At 39.0% G+C, this 22,268-nt stretch overlaps 1 protein-coding gene across 1 annotated transcript in view; it reads right to left on the reverse strand.

Moving 5' to 3' along the window:
* The window catches only part of LRRC72 (leucine rich repeat containing 72), a 79,315-nt gene extending 75,238 nt beyond the window's left edge, over positions 1–4,077 (reverse strand). Inside the window, 1 exon segment of the mRNA XM_010967151.3 lies at positions 1–4,077. Coding sequence (XP_010965453.2) covers positions 1–42 — 42 coding nt within the window. The 5' untranslated portion in view covers positions 43–4,077.
* Positions 4,078–22,268: the final 18,191 nt, after the last annotated feature.

Consider the following 22,268-nt stretch of genomic DNA (forward strand, 5'->3'; position numbering starts at 1 on the left):
GCATCGGGAGACATGGGGCAGATGGTTGGGGTCCAAGGTCATCAGGACGCCGGGGCATCCAGCAGCACCTATGATGAACCTATCTGGCCCCTAGCTCATTGTTCTGACTGTTACCAACAGTTACCACAACCTTGCCAACTAAAAGCCAATCCAAAGCAGGGAAGATTTGAAACCAAACCCTGACTTCTGTGACGTTTGCGCTTGTGCCCTGCAAGACCCGCGGAGTGGTACCGCCAATACACCAGTCTTTCCCCTGCGTGGGCTGCTGCCGACGGTGGATGCCGGAGAGAGGGTGATGAGCTATGCCAGAGACCATGAGTGGGTCAGAGGGACCCAAATGCAGTCACGCAGTAATAATAATTTTATTGATTTGAGATCTGAATATGAGAAAATTTAGATTTCTGAAGAGATGTGTCTGGCGACCACTGGCTGCATGTGGCGGGTAGGGGAGAAGCAGTGCCTTGAAGAGTCCTAGGGGAGCTTAAGGCAAAAGAAAAAAAAATCAATATTGCTGATCCTGTCTTTATTTGAAATTTTGACATTTTGTTCATCATGTGTGTTTTGCATTAATTTCGATTTTCTAAAAAAAAAAGTATTACATTAAGATTTATTTTGCTAAGTTGAGCCACTATTCAGCCAGTCTCTTCCAATCTTGAAGATGATAGACTATCTTATGATCTTATTTATATGGGTTTGGTTCTCTTCTAGCTTGGGAAACTTTGGAGGCAGGATTCTGTCTGTGCCATCACTGTCTTCTGCGAGGACCTAACACACTGCATTCAATAAATGTTGATTCCATTGAATGAGTTGATTTCTTGGCTCCAAATTTGAACTTGAAATCTAGGCATTAAATGTAATTTTTTGAAATGGGTCAAGCTACTTCCATTTAAAAAAAAAATGCTGGTATCAGAACAGAGTATTAAAAAAATGTCTCAGTGAAGAACTCAAACACACTATTTTGGTACTTCTAAAAAGTATTTGAGCATGTTGGAGTTGGTAGGTAAAAGTCCTCCTAGTTATTGTGGAGAGAGTAATCATTTGAGAACTATTATTTAAATGGTTTTTATCCCAAAGATAAGAATCATATGAGAGGAACGGCACACCGAGAAAGGTATAAAATAATTGACTAGCCTCTTGTCTCCCATTTTTGCTGTTAATATGCATTACAGTATTTCAGATATGCTACATGGAAAAATGGAAATGCATACTACTTAGTCAATTTGTACATCACACAAATGTGAGTTTTAGAACCATATGCAAAATACCTTTAGAGAGCATTTTACAGAAGTAAACTACTAACCAGTTAATTTCTACTAAAATCACATTTAAAGATTTTTACTCTTGATAAATTTTAAAAATCTTTTTACCTTACACTGAAGAGGAAAATAAATTTTAAGAAGAACAGCTCTATTCCTAGAAAAGGAACTCCGAAATTCATTTATAATAAGATCTTCATGCGTTCCTTCTTCAAGAAAAATTTACAATTTAATTGATCACAAGGACTAAAATAATGCAAGTTTAAAGTGGAATATGAAAGATGGAGGTTAGTGAAGGCAATTTTTGGATAAAAACTTCTTCCTAGATGTCCTCACATTGGTGGTCAACAAAAAATTGTATCCTCAGCAGAGAGAGCAGAAAGAATTTTTACCCTCACATGGTGGGATTCCAGCCTGAGGAACCCAGTATGAAATTTTAAAAATTCATGTAAAATTTACATTCTCCTTTATAATCAATCTTGTTTTAATATAAAAATAAACTGCATACCCCCTAACTACTCTCAAATCTTTGAGTAATATTTACACCGAATCATGACACCCTGTGTTTATCCTGTGGCTTTCCCTCCCTGGCATGCCGCCATTGCCTGCAGGGTTATGCATACTCCAGTTTGAAAGCTCTATCCTATCGTGTATGTGGATTATGATGAGAAGAGCCTTGTGCTCCAAGTCACGGCATGTGGGATTTAGTCTCAGCTCTGACATTAACTAGTTGTTAGCCACCTTCAAGTCACTTATTGTCTCTGCGCCTCAGTTTCTTCAACGGTAAAATGAAGAAGCTGGACGTTTGGCTTTAAAAATCTATTATTTGATTACACTCTGCTAGACAGGTGGTAGGTATTGTTCAGAGAGTAAAAGATTTTTGTTGAGATGTTGACATGTAATAGTTTTTCAAGAACAATTTTCTAGTGAAAAATGTGAGAAAAAAAGTATGCATGTAATGGCTATCATTAAAGCTACATAATTAGAAAAATTCTTTTCCTAATTTTGTCTTGAACAATTCCAGTCTGGATGTTATTTTTCTAAGTGAGTAAAAAATGTTTATTAAAAATAATAATCATTATCACCAATTTCTACTGGGTCAAGTGAGCATAATATCAGCTGCAATCAAATCATACTCTTACATGTTTTATACTGTATGATGACCAGAGCACTAACATTTTCATTGTTATACCTTTAGGTAAAATAACATACTATTTCAATTGACAGCCAGAGTGTTTTTACTTGTCTGTTTCCAAATTTTGTTTGTTTTCAAATTTTCCAAAATGGAAATTACAATATGGTGTTGGGAATTAACAGAATTTTCTCTGAGTCTTTTATGTTACTGCACATCTTACGAGAACAGGCACTGACTGCCTTTGTTCAGAGCCACTCCGTAAAGCACTGTAAAGGATATTTGTATAATGAACAGCCTTGGAAGAGAGAGGTAGTGTCTATCTCCAGAGCAAAGGGTGGGGGCTTTATTTTGTCTCTGTGCAGCATAATAAAGATAATGTCTCACTCCCTTATAACAAAGATAAGGTCATGCAGGCTTACTGCCCAATATAAAAAAAATTTGGGTTCCCTAAGCTCAGGGTTCCTCTTCTATAGCACAAGCCACTGTATGTGGCTATATCACATAGACTAGGAATTGGGGTTAATTGGTGCAAATGCTGAAACTCTGGCTATGCCATTATTATGAGTAATAAATTGTCCTTAGTCTATGATCCAAAAGTCTCATAGTTTCTGCCAGCTTCTATGAAACTGTGGCTGGCAGCGGGGTGTTTGTTTGTTTTTAATGCAATGTATCCATCTAATGTGTTTTTCAGCTTTTATGTTTCTCCTTACCATCTCATGAAACTTCCATCTTTTACATTCAGCTACTGAATTGTATTTTTGCATCATGTTCCACTGTAATGTATTTTATGGTTTATTTACTCATTACTCTATTGATGGACATTTATGTTGTCCAGTTTTTTGCTATGATAAACAATGCTGTAAAAAAAAAATCTTTGTGCTCTTGGGTTAGTGTTCTATTAGCTGAAATTCCTTGATGGAATTAATGAATCACACATAAGAGTGTCCCTTTCGGAATCCTCCTACACTGCTGGTGGGAATGTAGTTTGGTGCAGCCATTATGGAAAACATTATGGAGATTCCTTAAAAAACTAAAAATAGACTTAGCATATGATCCAGCAATCATACTTCTGCATATATATCTGAAGTGAATTCTAATGCAAAAAGATACATGCTCCCCAATGTTCATAGCAGCACTATATACTATAGCTAAGACATGGAAGCAACCTAAATGCCCATTGACAGATGACTGGATAAAGAAGTTGTGATACATTTATACAACAGAATACTACTCAGCCATAAACAAGAATAAAAAATAATACCATTTGCAGCAACATGGATGGACCTAGAGATCATCACTCTAAGTGAAGCAAGAAAGAGAAAGAAAAATACCATATCATATCACTCATAAGTGGAATCTAAAAAAAAAAATTTAAAAATGACACTGTGAATTCATCTACAAAACAGAAACAGACTTGCAGATACAGTAAATAATCTTATGGTTACCAGGGGAAAGAGGATCAGAAGGGATAAATTTGGAAGTTTGAGATTTACAAATGTTAGCCACTATATAAAAAAACAGATTTAAAAATTTTTTCTTCTGTATAGTACAGGGAACTATGTTCAAGATCTTGTAATAAACTTTAATGGAAAAGAATATGAAAATGAATATATGTATGTATCTGCATGACTGGGACATTGTGCTGTACACCAGAAACTGACATATTGTAACTGACTGTACTTCAATAGGAAAAAAGTGTCCCTTTCTCTGTAGAATGATATGAATCTTGTTGAATCTTACCAATCTAACTAGAGGAAAAAATTATCTCGATGTTTTTATTTGTACTTATTTAGTGAAGTTATATCTTTTCAAACACTTACTGGTCATTTGTATTTTTTCTGTGCATAGTTGTTTCATATTAATTGCTTAATTTTTAATATGCAAATGCAAGTGACTGAAGCTTTAGAGCTAGGTCTGTAAAGAGTTTCCAGATTTCTTAAAGTCATCAATGGGTTGCCTCAAGTCATCTTGTAGCATCCTACAGAGCTGTCTTCCTTTGCTCTCTCTCCCTGGCTTATGTCTGTTGCCCTTCAGACAGTTTCAATAAACTTTTTTTTTCTATCTGCAAAAGTACCCCTTCACTGGTCTCCAGGGTCCATGCCCAGGATACTATCACCTCATGCTCTCATTTTTCGAGTTATCAGAATAGGGGTGGATCCTGAGCTAACAGGGGAAGAATCAGTCTCCTCAACCCCATGGCATGCTTTGTTGTCAGGGTTATGAAGGAATATGACCCACATGTAGTATTTCTTAAACTTTCTCAGGAAAGCAGCCATTTTCACTTCTTTCTTACATGCCATGTTTTCTCTCAAAATTCACACAGTCCCCTAAATACCTCCCTGTGTAGGAATAGGAAGTGGTTCAGGTCTGGAAACATGCTAGACTGGAAAAGCTAGAAACCTCTAGATAGCACCTCAGCTTAAGGGAATAATGTGATCTTTAATTCCAAACCTGAGTTTGCTTTAGTGTGATTTCACATCTTCTCACAAGAACCCCCGTCTAAGCTCTGTCCACTCCCACAAGTAGCTGCCCTTTGACTGTCCCTTGGGCTTAGGCAAGCACATGTCCATCAGGGTTCTAGGTATAGAGTGTGAAAACAATGAAAGGTCAAGAACTCCAGGTGGGTCCATTTAAATTTAAAATTAAATTGAATTTAAATTTAAAATCATCAGAAGACCAAAAAGATACATTTCTTTGATCAAACTCAGTTTTTCCCAGAATTCTTGTTTCTGTCACCATATGTAGTAAAAAGTTGACAAAATTTCCATTCTGAGTGTTGACTTTTAAAAAAAAACATTATCTTCCAGAATGAATACTGTTACCAAGTCAATAACTATTTTCTCATCTTATTACAAGAAAATGTTTTCAGATGTGCTACATATTAACAAAAAACACAATGAGGCAGTGTAAAGCATTATTATTTTGTTAAATTTGAGATGTTATCTTGGGGCTCAGTTTCACCTCTATCAGTGTATAGGTTTCTCTGAGACGCTTTCTAACTCAAGCATCTGAAATTGCTGGAATTTTCCTTTATACTCTCAGAGTCCCACCACTCCTATAGGTGATGGCTGTGGGTAGCTCTTGCAGGCATGGACTACTGAAAACAGGTGAGAGGATAAGTCAAGTGAGTGAGAGAGAACAGAACAAACAGGAGGAGGAGGAGAAAGGGAAGAAAAAGAGAAGAGAAGAGAAGCTACAGAGAGGAGGAGAGGGGACAGAGGAGGGAGAGAATAAGAGGGAAAAGAAACAGAGAAACAGGTAAGAGAGGAAGGAGGGAGGGAAGCAAAGGGAAGGGACATCCTGTGATTAGGAATTATGCTGCCATTTGACCACCTTCATCTTTTGAAAAGAGATGTCCTTTGTTGGGGGCACTGGGTTCATTCCCAGTCCTGCGGCCCAGTGAGGCTGGTAATCATAGCTCTCTAAACACCCAGCATCAAGGGCAGGCACATGATATAAGACAGACTAAGCAGAGTAACTCCTCCTAGATGTTTCAAGTTGGAACTGAGGGGAAAGGAGTCTGTTTCTTGTGGTGAAGCCGTGCAGTACAAGACGTAGAGTTAGTATCACGTGCTGCCTCAATATCTGAAACTGAGAGGACTCAAATGTCCTAACTGACATTCCCCTTCCCGCTCTGCTCCCACCGATAAGGTTCCCTAGTCAAGCAACCCTCCTTCTCAGACCAAGTATAATTGCCACTTATCCCTAGGTAGCAGGTTTCAGTTCCCTGCCAGCCCACAGAATGAGTCAAACAATCCAATCACATCCTTGTGTGGGAACCAAGGCACCACACCCTCTTATTACTACAAAGCCTGCCTTCCACAGCCCCTGGTTGTTCCCTCCCACAGTCGAAACTAACTTTCTGAGAAGCCACTGGGTAAGTATATCTATCCAGTATTATTGAGTATTCCTTTTTCTACTTTATTGACATAAAGAGTCAGTGAGTTAGAATAGGATCTGCATGACCCACCTCCCTGGCTGCAGTTTTTGGGCTGAAGGTGGAGAGTCTAAGCTTATCCATAGTTCACAACCCTAGCCACAATCATGGTCAATCACAAGCCAGGCCAATCAGAATCCTTCCCTAGAAACTTCTCGTTATTTGTCATTGAGCTGTTAGTGTCTGAGCCTAGAAACTACCATCTTCCATGTTTTCTTCTACGTAGACAGTGGGTCTACAGTAGAAGAAAATAAAACTAACGTATGGAGCAAGAGAAAATCAAGTCTGATGGCATCTGATTCCTCGGTTCTAGCTAGCTCCTCATCTGCTTCCATTGCAGTTTGTTTATACAAGTCAACATACTTCCCTCTTGGTTTAAGCTGGTTTGCATTAGATTTCTGTATTTCAAATGAAGAGTGTGACCAAGTCGAGGCGGTAATAATACCTTGAGGGTATACCTCATAACAGCATGGCATCGTCATGTATGCATGTCATTTCTTGGGTCTGCATCCTGCCCACACTGACTCTAATATTTACTGTTAACACTTGCCCAGAGCTTGTGTCTATTGAGCTCCCTGCCCCACTCCCCTAAATTTAGAACTAGTAAGAAAATTTGAAATAATTTCTGTTTTTTTCTCTAAAAATTTACATTAAAATTATTGGACAGCTGCCAAGAGTCTGAAGTACAGCTGCATTTTGTAAATTAATTAAATATCATAATCCTGTTTGCAGTTTCTATCAGTCACTGGAATGAACGTTATAAAAAGAGCATTTACTAAAAGGAATGTGTTGTGTAATTTAATGTATGCTAACTGTAGGTGGTCTAAAAATATTTTACTGCATTCCTACTTCTACCAATAAACTTTTCAAACACTGTCACTAAGGTGTGAATACCATTCAACAAAAGGAAGTCAATTAAGCCTTTTTTATGAGATTATTTTAAATAATCTTTTCCATATTTTCTAAGTCAGATTGTATAGTTAGTTGATCCATCTACCTATTGTAATGTTCGCTGGTGAAAAATGTCATGCACCCTGTCTTTGGGGTGATTACACACATTCCTTTTCAATTTCCTTTTTGTTGACTTTTGTTATATTTTGTATCATAGCTTTAGTAACTAGGATGTCTTTTGGGTGAAGAAAATCCCTTATTTCCGATCTTTGTCATTTACAAATTAATGACTCAAAGTATTACAAGTGCCCTCCCATAACTGTTTATCTTGGTGTGTCCTGTGCTGAATATGATTTCTACTATCAAAATTATCCTGTTCTTTGACATGATCTCTTCGTATTTTTTGGTTGTTTTCTCTAAAAGCTCAGGAATTTCCTGTCAGAAGTGCCTTGACAAGAAAATTTACCAAGAACAATATCGGACTGGTAAACTTGACAGTTTTTTTGCTAAAAAAATTCTAGCTTCCATAGTTTAACTTCTTACCCTGTAGCTATTGTGTTCCCTCTTTCCTCATTTTTTATATACTATGCTTATTTGAATAAACTATTTTTATTAACTTAATTTTGTTACTTAGATATGAATCACATCTAAACTGTAGGTAGCTATGGTAACACAACAAGTTCACACTTTGTATTAATTAAGAACAGTTAAGATGCTTCATTTAACTGGTGGTATGACCCTGAGGCTCTTGTCTGGAGTTCCATATAAGAGAGACCTACTGGAAAATCATGAAGTCTGTCTGTGGCTTTTTCCCAGGGCAGCTTTTAAGCCCTGGATCATATATTGTTTACCTATAAGTGATCCTGGTTGTTGCTTTCAATAATTCAGAGTGTAAGTCCCTCTGATTCATAATTCACAGAGCCATTAGCAGACTCACTGGCAGTGATGAGAGCGAACTTTGGAGGAAAGGCATGGTTATCAGTTACGATGTTTTTCATTATAATTTCAGGACACTAGGCTCTACTTATTTAAACAGTAAAGAAGTGTCTTGCCTCCCTAACAAGAAATCCAAAGGGAGAGCAGTGGTGGGCTCTGTACAGCCAGGGCCAGACCTCTGGATCCCTGCTGGTTTTACATTCTACACTCCTCTAGTCGGCTTTCTTTTCAGGTTGCCCTCCTCCATCACAGACAGCAGTGGCATTGCAGGTTTCACCTTGAGAGGAAGAAGACGGGCTACTTTCCATTGTCACCTTGCCAGAGTGAAAACCTTGCCTGGAAACTTTCTTTCCCTGAATACTACCCTTCATGTGTCCTTGGCCAGAATGGCATCACGTGCCCTCCTAAACACTGGCCAGGGAAGTGGTGTTGCTAACACTGGTAGACAAACGAGATCCAAGTGGATGTTCAGGTTGCCCTGTCTGGTGGACTGTCCCCTCTCTCAGTTCAGAGGCTGACAGTTCACACCTGGCTGCCATACTCCCACATGGATGCTCTCCTCCACCTGCTGGGACTCCTGCACCATCCACTGGGCTGCCTCCTTCCACAAGGACATGCTTCTCATCTGGCTTGAACTCTGACCCTGCACCCAGCTGTGACCCAATGAGGCTTTTCCAACAATGAGCTGAGGCTCTGAGTCCTCAGTGTGGGCCCACTCCACGCTTGGACACGTTCTTCACCCAGCTCTGGCTCTAACACCTGTGGCCTCTGTCACTCCACTGAGACTGTCTGCTTACCTGGAGGTAGTCTGTTCCAACAAGAGTTAAAACTTTGTTCAGATGCAATTTTTAGAGCAGTCTATTTAAAGAAGTAAGCTGATATGGTAAATAGCTATGTATAATGTAAACAAAAAGAAAGCTATGAGATTTTTCCACTCACAGGGAAAAGTGTTGTCAGAATAGAAAGCTGTGATGGCGCAGGCACACTGCTGCTGTGGTACGTACAGCTAATGAGTGTGGTTTTCTTAAATTAAGAAATCATACATAACTATTTCCCCATCCTGTCGGCGGTATCTCAAGTTACAAAAACAGAATAGCAATTCCAAATTTTAACTTCTTTTAAAGCTATGTGGTGATACTTATCAACTGGAAATATAAAAATAAGAACCTGATCCTGTTTAGACAGAAATTAATTTAAAATAGAACAGCTGCTTTTAAAGAGTTAATGTCATGGTACGTCTGATCATTCCCTACCATAATTTCATTGTTCTTGCCAGAAGGCAACTTCCGGTGGCAAGAAATCTTTTCTGTTGCTGTATTAACCGCAAGATTTTCACAGCAGGCTCATTTTACAGATGAGAAGTCTGAGGAACAGAGAGTTAAGGAACTGGTCCAGGGTCACACAGCTGGTAAGAGAGACAGGCAGGACCCATCCCTATGCTGTCTGGCTCCCATGCCCTTGTGTGTGATCTGGGGAAAAAATACATGACTGTGGTATTATCTTTAACAGGAGAAAACTAGGAAATACACAGAGAGGGGAAAGGATTTATGAATCATCTCTCCTATGGAGATTAAACAGCTGTAAAAGAATGATGCAATAGAGTCACATTTACCGATGAGGAAAGATGTTTAGTTTATCACACAATGTTTGCTCTAAAAACTGAGTCAGGACCATCTACAGATTATAAAGAAGAGTGTTTCAATAAACTTACAAATGCCCCAAGCAGAACTGGAAAGAGTCCAGATTAGTTGTCCACAGTGTCAGTCTGGGAGAGCAGACTTGGGATATGAATTTGGAATATGAGAACAGAATTTGGGATATGAGAAGAGGAATCTCAAGGGATGGAGATAAGTAAGTCAACACAGTGCAGAAAGGGAAGGTCAAACGGGCCAGCTGAGAGAGAGGAACATGCAGGAGATCCATGCTACCCAGGGGATGGCTACCTCCCACAGGCCAGAGGCTCCATGGAAGGAGGTCGGCTGCCCAGACCAACTCCCGGGTGATGCCAGGCGTACCTAGGCCAGGTATGCTCACCTGGGTCCCTCATCTTTTCAGGGTTAAAAGGAACCCTGTGCCTACCAGCCCAACCCAGGTAAATGCTGGACAGAGTTCAGGTCCATGGAAGGTCCCTCACTAGAAGGAAAATCTCAAAGGGGTGTATAAGACTCAGAAGTCCCGTTTGGAGTTCTGTTGGGGGTTAACCAGCCCTCAGTCGTAAATGGTCTACTCAGAACATCCTGACCTGGCTCCTATTTAACTCCCTTCAGAAGTTCAAGGACTTCCATCATGTTCTAGGAAGGCAGCTGACTCTGGGGGTGAACACAGGAATGAGATTCAGCTCTTGGCCTGAGAAGGTAAGCAGCCAGAGTTGATCTGCTAGTCTGCTGCCTTTGAACCTGTGTCATTACATTTGAGAGGCCACATTTTCTTTCTGACTGTGAGTAAAGACCAACATCCAGAATGCAGAGCCATCTGAGTAAGGCCAGGAGACTTCAACCCTTTGTGTCAGGATGGCTGCTTCTGCTTTCATACCAGTCACCATACAATGTTACTTGTCATCATACGAGTAACACTGGACTTCCCTGCTTGACTCCAACCGCAAAACGGTTGGATCCTGTCCCCATGAAGCCCAGACCCTGGGCCCAGGATCAGAGGGAAGTCTCTGTCTTGCTCCTCTGGGCAGCTCTCTCTAACTGGTCACAAGGTCCAGAGCATGGCTGGGAGAATCCCAGAGCTTGGTGTAGGGGGAAAGTCCCCATGCTTGGAGTCTCCATTGCTAAACTCTGAGGGTGGCCCCAAGTGTGAGAGAGGACAGGGCCCCAGGGCTGCTCCCAAGATGACATAATGGATATCCTCATATGGTTTTATTTCTTAGCAAATTTACCAGAGAGTTTCAGTGGTCTTAAGCATTTTCATATACCAATCTGTTTAGCAAATGTCAAAGACGTTTTGGTGAAATTTTGGTGATTTTTGGAAGTTAGGGACTTAATGAAATTAAAAATGGAAATAATTTTATGGAGGGAAAAAAGTCCAGCTGGATTTTTACTGGGTTGATCTAAATTTAAATTAATTTATGGAAAATGCAGATCAATATAAATGATTAAGACTTCCCATGCAGGTGCAGGAGTTATTCTATTTATTGAGATCAATATCTCAGTGAGCAAGGCCATCTTCTTTGCCCCCACCCCCTTTTAAATTAAGACTAACTTGATTATTTGTGGTTAAATATGTGATATTGGGCAGAGTCTATGATGAGATTTGTACTTGATCTTAACTAGGTAAGGCTTCTGAAGCAATTTCATAAAACAGTGACATCATCATTTTAATACAGTTGGTGAATCATTTGACTATGGAAATTTTTTACTTGGTGATTTTTGAAATAATAGCAAGTTAGTCATAAACATTCTGATAAATGATAACATTACTCTTAGCTCTCTTTCTGCCTATTTTTATTTCTCACCAGAGTTTTATTTACCCCAAAATATTTGTTTAAACTCTCTTATATTACAGGAACTGTCTTAGGCCCTAGGGACACATCAGAAAAAAAAGACAAATTTTCTTACCCTTATTAAAATTACATTTTAGTGAGTACAACCCGGTTGTACAACATATCTTTGTCCACAGGTGTTTCCATGAAAAACAAGAAAAAGTTGCCTCTTTCTATATGAAGATGGGGTACAATTTGAGCCACTTGTTGTATTTTCTGGTCCTCTCCACTTCCCATCACTTCTCTGATCCCTTCTGATTCAGGGGGCCAGGTGACTAGTTATTGCTAGTGAGTTGCAAATAGAAATAATTTGGGTCATTTCTGAACAGAAGCCTTTACATGCCAGTGCAAGATCCTCCAGGACATTTCTTTTGCTCTGACATGAGGATGTCAACATTTGAAGGGTGTCTGCTTCGTCAGTCTGGGCTCCTGAATGACTACTGCCTCCTCCCAATGGACATGAAGCACGACTGAGACATTCTGCAGAATTGATCCTCTGACATTTTGTGGAAGAGGCATTGTTTGTTACTGCAGCATTGCTCAGCCTCTACTGACCAATACAATATGTTTAAAGGAAAACAAAGTAAATAATTTTTTATAAGGACCTGTGAGCAATCGAGTGTCAAATTACACTTGCACAGCACAAGTAGGCAAATACTGACCAGGCTTTGTACAATATTCCTTCCACTGGAATTAAATGGAATCAGTCTCTTGTTGCCTTTTCTATTTTCCTTTTTCTAATCATTAATCCCCATGTTCCGTAGCTGTAGCTCTGGTTCCTTTTCTAAATTCAGTGCTCGGCACCTTCTCATCATACCTTCTGTAACCCTCTTGAATTGGATCTGACTTCGACCTTCTATTACGAATACCACATATTTGTGCTTTTAGTGTCTCTATACTCCACATTTCACCAAGTGCAACATGATTATCTTCCTTGCATTCAGTCTAGATGACAGGTTAATTTACTTTAGTGGGCTAAGGTAATGCTATAGTGTTCCAAATTATATTAATAAACTTAGACTGGATCTATCATTTTCAGCATTATTACTTTATTAGTAAATGACATTTCAGTTATATGTCCAATCCCCTTTCCACCCTAATTTAAATAAGTAGGGATTGATCAGGTTGGAGTATCACTTAAACAACCAGAACTCTGGGGTGTGTTTCTAGGGCAGTGTTTTTAAACACTGGCTGCATGATACAATTACTTGAGGAGATCTGCAAGATCCCAGAGCCCAGGCAGTGCCCCAAGCTGATCGTAATGGAATCACAGAGGCCAGGACTTTGGCATCAGCATTTGCTAAAGTCCCCTCATTGACTGTAACATGCAGTTGCAGTTGAGAATCACTTAGACATTAGTGCTGGGTCAGGTGAAGGCAGGAAACCAAAGCAAGCAACAGCAGGAGGACACAGAGGAGAATGCGGCCTGGTTTTGCAGGGCCTCCCAGCCAGGACTCCCTTGCTATAAACGTTATTCTTGGCATCCATCAAAGTTGGGCTTAGACACACTTGAAGACTGACAGAACTCTATTTTTTGTGCCAGCTTCTCCTTCTCTCTTCTGCTGTAGCCAGAGCATGAAAAGCTACTCCTAGGCTAGCAAATATTTAAAACTCAAAGCCAGGTAAATAGAATCACATTGTTGAGTCCAGTAATAGAGAGGCAAAGCCTAATGAATCAAAGACCGGGAGACACTGGGATGGAATCAGGAAAGAGCAAAGGTGAGAGGACATGATGAAAGAGCACACACTCTGGTACAAGGCAGCTGGGGAGACCCAGCTCCTCTGCAGGGGCAGCCGCCTTCAGAGTGCATGGTGAGCCTGCACGGGGAAGGAACAGGAGATGGCACCTGGCATACTTTGAAACAGAAACCAATACTTGAGTGAGTAATAAAAACAAACTTCTAGCAAATTGTTTATATATGTATTCTTCTTAAATAGTAGATGAGGGCTATTTTACACATTACTTAGACAAAGAATACTGTCTATTTGAGAAGAAAAACTCAAACAGCTGAATATCTCATAAAAATGGCACTTATTAGGGAGAAGTTAACCTGAGTTCACCATGATGTTCTACCTCAATATTATTCCTCCATGGTGTGTTGGGTAAATGTATTACACCTTATAGATGTATAGAGACAACTCTGTAGGCTGGTTCAGTGTTTACTTTCAGGCTTGCTTGCTTTTCCTTTCTCCTCCTAATATCCTTTTTCCATCTACATTCTCTCTCTTTTTCTTTCTCATTTTTTCTTGCTTTCTGCATTTTTTACATCCCCAGCCTGTCAGGGTGACTCCCATCACCAGATCAACACACTGGGCATGTTTGCGCTAGCCCCTGTTCATTTATTCCCTTCATCAATACCACCCTCTCTTACAACTTTAACCTGTTCTCAAATCTCAAATCTTTGCCTCTGTCAGGAAGCTTTTCCTAAACTGTGTGATCTCATTTCTCTGCTGCCTCCACGAGACCCTTGTGAAGCCTGAAGCTGCTGCCAAATCTCTCCAGGACTCTGCAGTGACTTACCCGAGAAGCTCTGTTTAGCATTCCCACAGAAGGAGCCACCTGAGACTTCCATGTTTGGGGAAAGCTCCTGCTTGCCTAAGGAAGCTGACAGATTGGCTGCATGCTCCCTGAACTTGAAGTATGCAAACACCAGTTGAGAGTTTCATTATTTCCTCTCCTTGATCTTCTTGCTTGGACCATCTCCTTCTGTTCCAGCTGAAGGCAGACTCTGCCAGTAATCTGTCTGGACATGATTTCCTTGATGCTTCATTTCTGTATCTTGTAGTAGGGAAAATGGCAAGGTTTCAGGTAGCAGAGGTTGGTGGTGGCTCACACATTCAATCTGCCTCTATTTCTTACTCTTTGATGCCCTGGGACCTATTCCTTCTCTGCCTTCTGTCTGCTATCCCTCCTGCCCCCAACACACACACACACACACATTAAATGGAAATTCTCAACTTAATGATGGGGGGGTGGATGGGAGGGAGGGAATACAGAATATCTCAGAATCTTAGGAGGTGGGAAATAGTTTAAAAACAATGTTTCACTATTATGAGATTACTGTGTATTTGTGGAATAAAAAAAGCTTTTTAAAAAATTTATGCTCAAGTGACCTCGTATTGGTTAACTGCAAAAAACTTTAAAGGTAACTCATTTTTTTTCAAAGCAAGGTTACTTACTGTTCAGTGCAAAATTCCTTACTGGGCTCACATTTATTACAAAATAGATAATTAATGTGGTGTTAAAGGGCTACCACAATCCCACCCCCTACCCCTGTACACAATATGACCTCAAAACGTTTTTTAACATATTCCTATGTATTGACTCAATTTTTGAAACTATAACATATATTTTAAAGCCAATGAACCCTGGATAACTTTTTTTCTTTCTCCCTTACCTGCCTTCCTTTATCACTACCACCCCTGATGTATTTCTCTATTCTTTTGCAACCTCTTTTAATAAAAAAAATTCAAGCATACATATGTGTAGAGAAAATATCTTGTTAATTCTGTTTTATCTATCTCTCCATAATTTTTTAGAGTACTTTAAAACAATCCCAAATATCATAGCATTTCACCTTTGGCACATAACTAAGATACAGGACTTTTTTAAAATGTAAACATAACCACAATGTTATTAAAGTAACATTATTAATTTTAGTAATTGCTTAATATCACCTACTATTCATTCCATATTCAAATTTCCTCAACAGTCTTAAAAATGTCTTTTTACAATTAATTTGTTTCAATCAGGACCTAAGTAAGGTCCACAATTAGTATTTGGTTAATGTGTTTCTTAAGTCTCTTTAATCTACTTCTGCTTACTACCCTCCTTCACTTTAATATCATTTAGTTGTTGAACAAATCAGTTCATTGGTTCTGTATAATGTCCTGTTTTTCTGCATTTGTTTGCTTGCTTCCTCATGGTACTATTTATCTTGAGCTTCTGGTGCTTCTGGTGCTTCTATCACCTGTATTGTCCTATAACTAGGAGACAGAGCTATTCAGGGGCTTGACTTAGATTCCAGTGCAATTTTTTTTTTAAGGCAGGAGTACTTTATAGATGGCATTGTGTACCAACAGGTATATGATAGGATGCTCAGTATCACTAATCATCAGGAAAATGCAAATCCAACCACAATGAGATTTCATCTCACATCTGTTAGAATGGCTATCATCAAAAAGACAAGAGATAGCAAGTGTTGGTGAGGATGTGGAGGAAAGGGAACCCTTGTGCACTGTTGGGGAATGTAAATTGATGCAGCCACTGTGGGAAAGTGTGGATTTTCCTCAAAAAATTGAAAATAGAGGTACCATATGATCCAGCAATCTCACTTCTAGGTATATAGCCAAAGGAAACAAAAACAGGATATCAAAGGAATATCTGCATTACCATATTCACTTTATATATAGATATAGATATATAAATTATATATGTTTAAATATATATATAAAACATAGAATATTATTCAGCTATGGGAAAGAAGGAACTCATGCCATTTGTGACATCTTAGACTGATTTGAGGGCATTATGTTAAGTGAAATAAGGCAGACAGAGGAAGACAAATATTGCACGGTACCACATATATGTGACATCTAAAAAAAAGTCAGGTTTATAGAAACAGAAAGTAGAAAAGTAGTCACACTGGAATAGGAGATGGGAAAATAGGGAGAGGCTGCTAAAATGGGTACAAACTTTCATCACTAAGATGAATAAAGTCCAAGAATACGATGTATAATATGGTGACTATAGTTGATAACACTGTATTACATAATTAAAATTTGTTAAGACAGTAGAACTTAAATGTTCTCACCAAAAAAGGTCAATATATGAGGTGATAGATGTGTTAATTAACTTGATGGGGAGAATCCTTTCAAAATGAATACATATATCAAATCAACACCATGTACATTTTAAATATCTTACAATTGTATTTGTTGATTATATCTCAATAAAGTTAAGAAAAAAAAGCTCACTCAGTGAACAGTTTAGAAGTTATATTGGGGGAGGGTATAGCAGAGTGGTAGAGTGTGCACCTAGAATGCACAAGGTCCTGGGTTCAGTCACCATACCTCCATCAAAATAAATAAATACCTAATTACCTCGCTCAAAACAACAAAAAAACAAACAAAAAATTTTAAAAAAGGAAAGAAAGTTGTATCACTACACAGAGAAAAAAGGAGTTTCTAAATTTTGAATATAAAAAGTGATGTATATTATATCTTTCAATTACTGCAATTAAATTTTTAACTGTGGCACTTAGACATCTACAATTTCTGTTGACCTCTGATATGTGAAATTTCTCTCAAATTAAATCAAGACTATTTAGCTATATAGGGACAAAAGAATCTTGATTTGTTTGAGAAACACATTCGGAAAAGTTATGAACTTTAATGAAAAACACACTTGTATAGAAGCCTGGGCATAAGGTTGAAATTGATCATCACATTGTTTGTTTAGAAAAGAAAACATAACATTCAAAGAATATGTTGGAAGCATTGGATTTCTTCACATGAGAACACACACATTGAAAATGTTGAGGCTTGGATAAAGCATAAATTATAGACTACTTTGTTCTTTAGTTAAAAGTGTTGTGCTTTAAAGATATGCATATATTATTGGATATACTAAAATCAGAATATTTTTGCATGGGGAATACTTTCTGGGCAAAAGAAACAAAATAATAGAAACTTAAAAAAAAAAAGTAATAGTGCTAATGACCAGACTTTGAAAATAATACTACAAACAGAAGAGTGAAATGACAAACAATTCATAGCAAGCCAGATATGCAGAGTTAGGTGGCAGCCTATCACTGCTCGCCTGGGTGGTCTCCTCTTTCCCAGAAGATGGAATTGCTAAGCTTTACGACAGTCATGACTTACCCTGCACCTAAGGGGCCTCTGTGTGTGGGGAGGGTGGAGGGAGCGGGAATGACTTTTTAAAGTCACAGAAGGGGGTCAAAAAATCATGGAAGAAACTTTGTGAGTTATATAAACCAACCCATTTACCCCCAAGAAAAACCACACCTAAATTCTTCCAGGCAGATTAGAATCTTTCCTATTTCTAAAGACCTCCGGAGAAGGAGTTTCCATTTCCTTACTTTAGTATTGAACAGACTTCACTCTCAAGGGCACTGTTCTCTTGCCTATGTTAAATCTTTCATGATCCTGCCAAGACATTTACTTGTTCCTATAAGATCCTCTGCAGGGAGAAGGACAGCTGAGTGAGCTTGCTTCAGAAACTCTTTGTCTATTCCTCTTTCCCCACCCAGCCCTCTTTTCTCTATGCTTAGGATTTCAATTTCTTTAAGTTAGGAATTGCTGGGGCCTTTCAAGGGTTGAGCAGATAATATACAACTTGTATGATGTAAGAATGCAGGCAGTGGTGGCAAAGTGGAGAACAAATGCTCATCTAAAGGTATGTAATTGTATATTCATTATATGCACTGATTAGGCCAAGTCAAATATGGCTTTGGGGGTGAATTCTGCTTGAAAGCTGCCCACTTATATCCTTGCTTTAGGCCTTTCCTACATGGTGGTCAGGTTGCATTTACCTGTGTCTACAAATGAAAAAACAAGACTTAGTTCAGCTCTGGTGAAAGATAATTCTTGTCTGTATCCTCCAGTACTAGAAGCTTTCATTAAAGGTAATTTTTCCTGGATACATATATTCTGCAGGAGATTTTAATATAACATATTAGTTCCAAGATGGTTCCCAGTAATGCTTGTCTCCAGTATGCATACCCTTGTATGCTAGCCCTGTGTGAGCAATTGTGTGGAAGGGATAGTGTGTAAATTCTGAAGCTAGGTCATGTAAGCATCGCAGCTTCCACCTTTGTTTCTGGAGGAAGCCAGTACCACCTTGTGAGGACACTCACACAGCCCTGTGGAAAGGATCTAAGGCCTCCAACCAAGAGCCAGCACCATCTTGCCAGTTTAATGAAAGCCATGTTGGCAATGGTTCCTCCAAAGCTAGTCAAGCTTTCAGATGATTGCAAGACCAGCCAATAACTGACTACAACCAGACAAGAGAATCCAAGTGAGAAATGTCCGTAAGACCCCTACCTGAGTTCTTGACCAACCAAAACTTGTGATGTAATAAATGCTTATGTATTGTTTGAAGCCACCAAGTTTTAGTGGTGATTTATTAGGCAGTGATAGATGACATAACAAATAGAGCTGGTAGGGTTAGAGTTGTGCATCCACAGTTGCAGGCATCTATCACTTAAAACAAGTAGAACAGTCAATTCTTGTAACCTATTCCTCTCAATTTCTTTAAAAAATTTTTTTTCCGGCTTTATCAAGATAAGTTGACATATAACATTGTGTACTATTAAGGCATACAATGTGATGATTTGATATATGTATAGACTATGAAATGATTCTCAAAGTTAGTTAACATATCCATCACCTCCCGTATCTTCTCAATTTCTTTGGCAGTTGGAAGGGATATACTGTGTTCTTCCTTAGGAATGTGGACCTAGGAATAATATTAAAAGCAAGATAATTTTACATAGATTCATGTCAGTTTTTTCCCATGGCACATTGGTTTTTTAATAATCATCCACCAACAGCTAATATTAATTGAACTTTTACCATGTGGCAGCATTATGCTAAGACTTCTATTTGAATTATATTCATACAATCCTCAGAATAGCCTTAACAAGTAGCTACTATTACTATATTTCGCCAACTTACTACAGGACAACTCTAAGGAGCTGATGAAATAAGCTGATGTCTAAGTAACCGTGATTAGAACAAATGCTACAAAATTTCACTGCCCTAAAATATCTCTACAAATCAGATACCACAGTTACTTCAGTTTCATGAATATGAATGCTAGTAAGTATTTTTCAAGACTATCTCTAAACAATGTACTTAGTCAGTCAATGAGTACATGTTCAGCAGGTGTGCTCTGTATCTCTCCCTGTGAAACGATGTAGCAACTTCCCATGAAAGTGAGTCTCATGATAGCCGGGAGCCCAGCTGGCAAGGCCAGTAGACCCTGTGCTCTGATGTCCATCGCTCTCCACACCAAGCTCATACTTCCCAGAAGCTATTACTGGTCAGTGACTGCGTGTGGCAGGGTCACTAATGCAGCCCTGCTCCTGCAGGACACAGGACTCCTGTGAAGGAAGACTGGCGATGGCCCTGCCCAGATCTTTTATAACTGCACTGCAGTCTAAGACACTTCTGCCCATCCTTTTCCCTTGCCTCTCTCACTCGCTGCAGTCAGACTTGCACCATGGCCTTACCAGCACCCCTGTCCCCCATCCCTCCTCATATTTCCTTCACAGGTGTTGCCACCCCTCATAAATCTCTTGAATAGCTGGTCCTGTCTTGCCATCTGCTTCTCAGAAGGCCTACACTAACATTTACTGGTAGCACATGAAGCATCTATGCTCACGATGTGACAAGAAAGTGGCACGAGCAAGCCTAAGATTCAAGAGGTAAGTATAATTTTGGTTAAGCAAACTGGTGCTGTACAGAATCAAGTAAAAGATTATTCATGAGGAGGTTAAGTGGAGACCTATTTGTAGCAAAATTATTGATTAGAAAAATCAAGACATACAGGGTGAGTGTATGTGGTATTGTGTTTGGTGAGTTAGGTAGATTTATTCCTTATCTAAGATAAAGAATATCCACATGTCACAGACACTTGGTACCCTGCTTCACCTGGCCTCAGCCCACCTCTGATTTTAGCTGCAGCAGAGGTAGACAGCTCTGGGTAAGTTCAGACTCATGCCAACAGCATCCTACCACAAGCACTTTGCTAATGGTGGGGTTGCCAGATTTAGAAAAGAAAAAAAACCCAATATAGTTATATTTGAATTTCAGATTAAAAGGAATAATCTTTTAGTGTAAGTCTACCTCATGTAAATATTTATAATTTTAAAAATATTCACTTTTTTTCTGAAATTCTCATCTAACTGAGCATCTTGTATTTTACCAGAACTTCTATGCAGCTGAGTTTCCACCTTTCTGTCTCAGAGCTTTCTCAGAAGCCAAGGGAGCACCCTCGGCCTGTGCACATGCAGCCCAGCAGTGAGAGGGAGGTAATGTGCCCAGGAGTAACCCTCAACCAATGGAGGCTGGTGGCTGGGGATGGGGAGGCAGCACCTGTCCTTCCAGTGGAGCCTGGGTGTTCTGCTTCTCACAGGGCCCTGCAGGAGCAAGTCCCCGTTGCCTATAGCAGCAGTCTCAGTAATGCACATCTGTGCTGGCCTCTCCTTTTTTCCCCTGCTCCTTCACTCCTGCTTCCTGTGATTGCCCTTCAAATAAATCTAATTCCATGTCTTGGGATCTACATTTGGGGAAATCTAAATTAAGACACATATTTATGGATAGAAACAAATATAAGCAATCCCTTCCTCCTTCCCCCAAATAATTTCAAGTGGCCATAAATTTGAAAAATGAGTTTGTGGTAATGATCACTTAATTATAGGAAGATATAATTTAAGATTCTAAGTAAATAAAAATTATACAATTTATATTTCAGGAAGGGACATTTTCCTTATTTGACTGTGACTAAATCACTTGCTCATATTCACTTACGGTAAAAAAATTTTTTTTTCTCATGAAAACAGTAACCCTCCAGTATGTATGAAGTGAGCGACTAAATCTAATTAAATCTACTTTCTAGTATATGTGCTTTAAAGTCAGTAAGAGTTTTATTTAAAGAAGTAACAGAAACAGTTTATGTAAGCATTTCTGTAGTGAATTTGGGAACTTTGTGATTATTAATTCTCAAGTACTTCTGGTCATCTGTATAAATATTGTTATACTATTTAAGAGTTACATTCATTTTTGGCAGTGTTTCCATTTTGTCAACCACAGATTTCTAGTGCCTTTAGACTGTGCAAGGTTCTGCATAAAACAATCAATCATTCCCTTTTGGCTGTTTGGCAGAGGCAGCCAATGACTTGTTCTATCATGAACTGAATTCATATATATTCATGAGGCACAGAGAAACACTTCATTGTTTCAGATTGTTTTGTTATTTTAGAATAAATCATAAAGACACCATCCCACCCAGAGCTGGTAAAGAAATATTTGTCCTATGATCCTCACCTTTGTGGTTTGTAGTGTCTTAACTTGCACAGTTTAGCCTACATTACATGTTTTTTTTTTATAGTAAGTTGCATACTTTTTTTTTAAAGCGCCATGTCTCTTCTATTGTATCAGCAAAAATTGGAACCATCTAAAACCTGAAATGACATGTGTCCTAAATTAGACTGATTTAATTTTCAGACTGCAGGAATCATGGCAGAATGGTAAACTTTGCATTGTCCGAGCTCCTAAATTCCGTCACTCTCAACCATTTTTGTCCCTCATTTACTTGTGCAGAACCTTCCAAGAATCTGTTGTAATTGCAAAATTTTGTATCCTGCCAGGATGTTTGTGTGAACTTCAGTAAGAGCAACAACAGCACAAGCAACATGAAGGCAACCTGCTGAGAAAGCTATTTTAACCCCTCTGATAAACAGAAAAAGAGGTGAGTGTTTGCATTTAAAACCATCCAAGTTCATTATTTTGTCTGCCTTCCCTAATCAGTGTAATCCTAGACTGGTACACTCTCACAAAATCCAGGAACATAAAATCCAGAAACAATGCATCCCAGAGACA

This window comes from Camelus bactrianus, chromosome 7 (assembly GCF_048773025.1).
Source record: "Camelus bactrianus isolate YW-2024 breed Bactrian camel chromosome 7, ASM4877302v1, whole genome shotgun sequence".
Taxonomy (NCBI): domain Eukaryota; kingdom Metazoa; phylum Chordata; class Mammalia; order Artiodactyla; family Camelidae; genus Camelus; species Camelus bactrianus.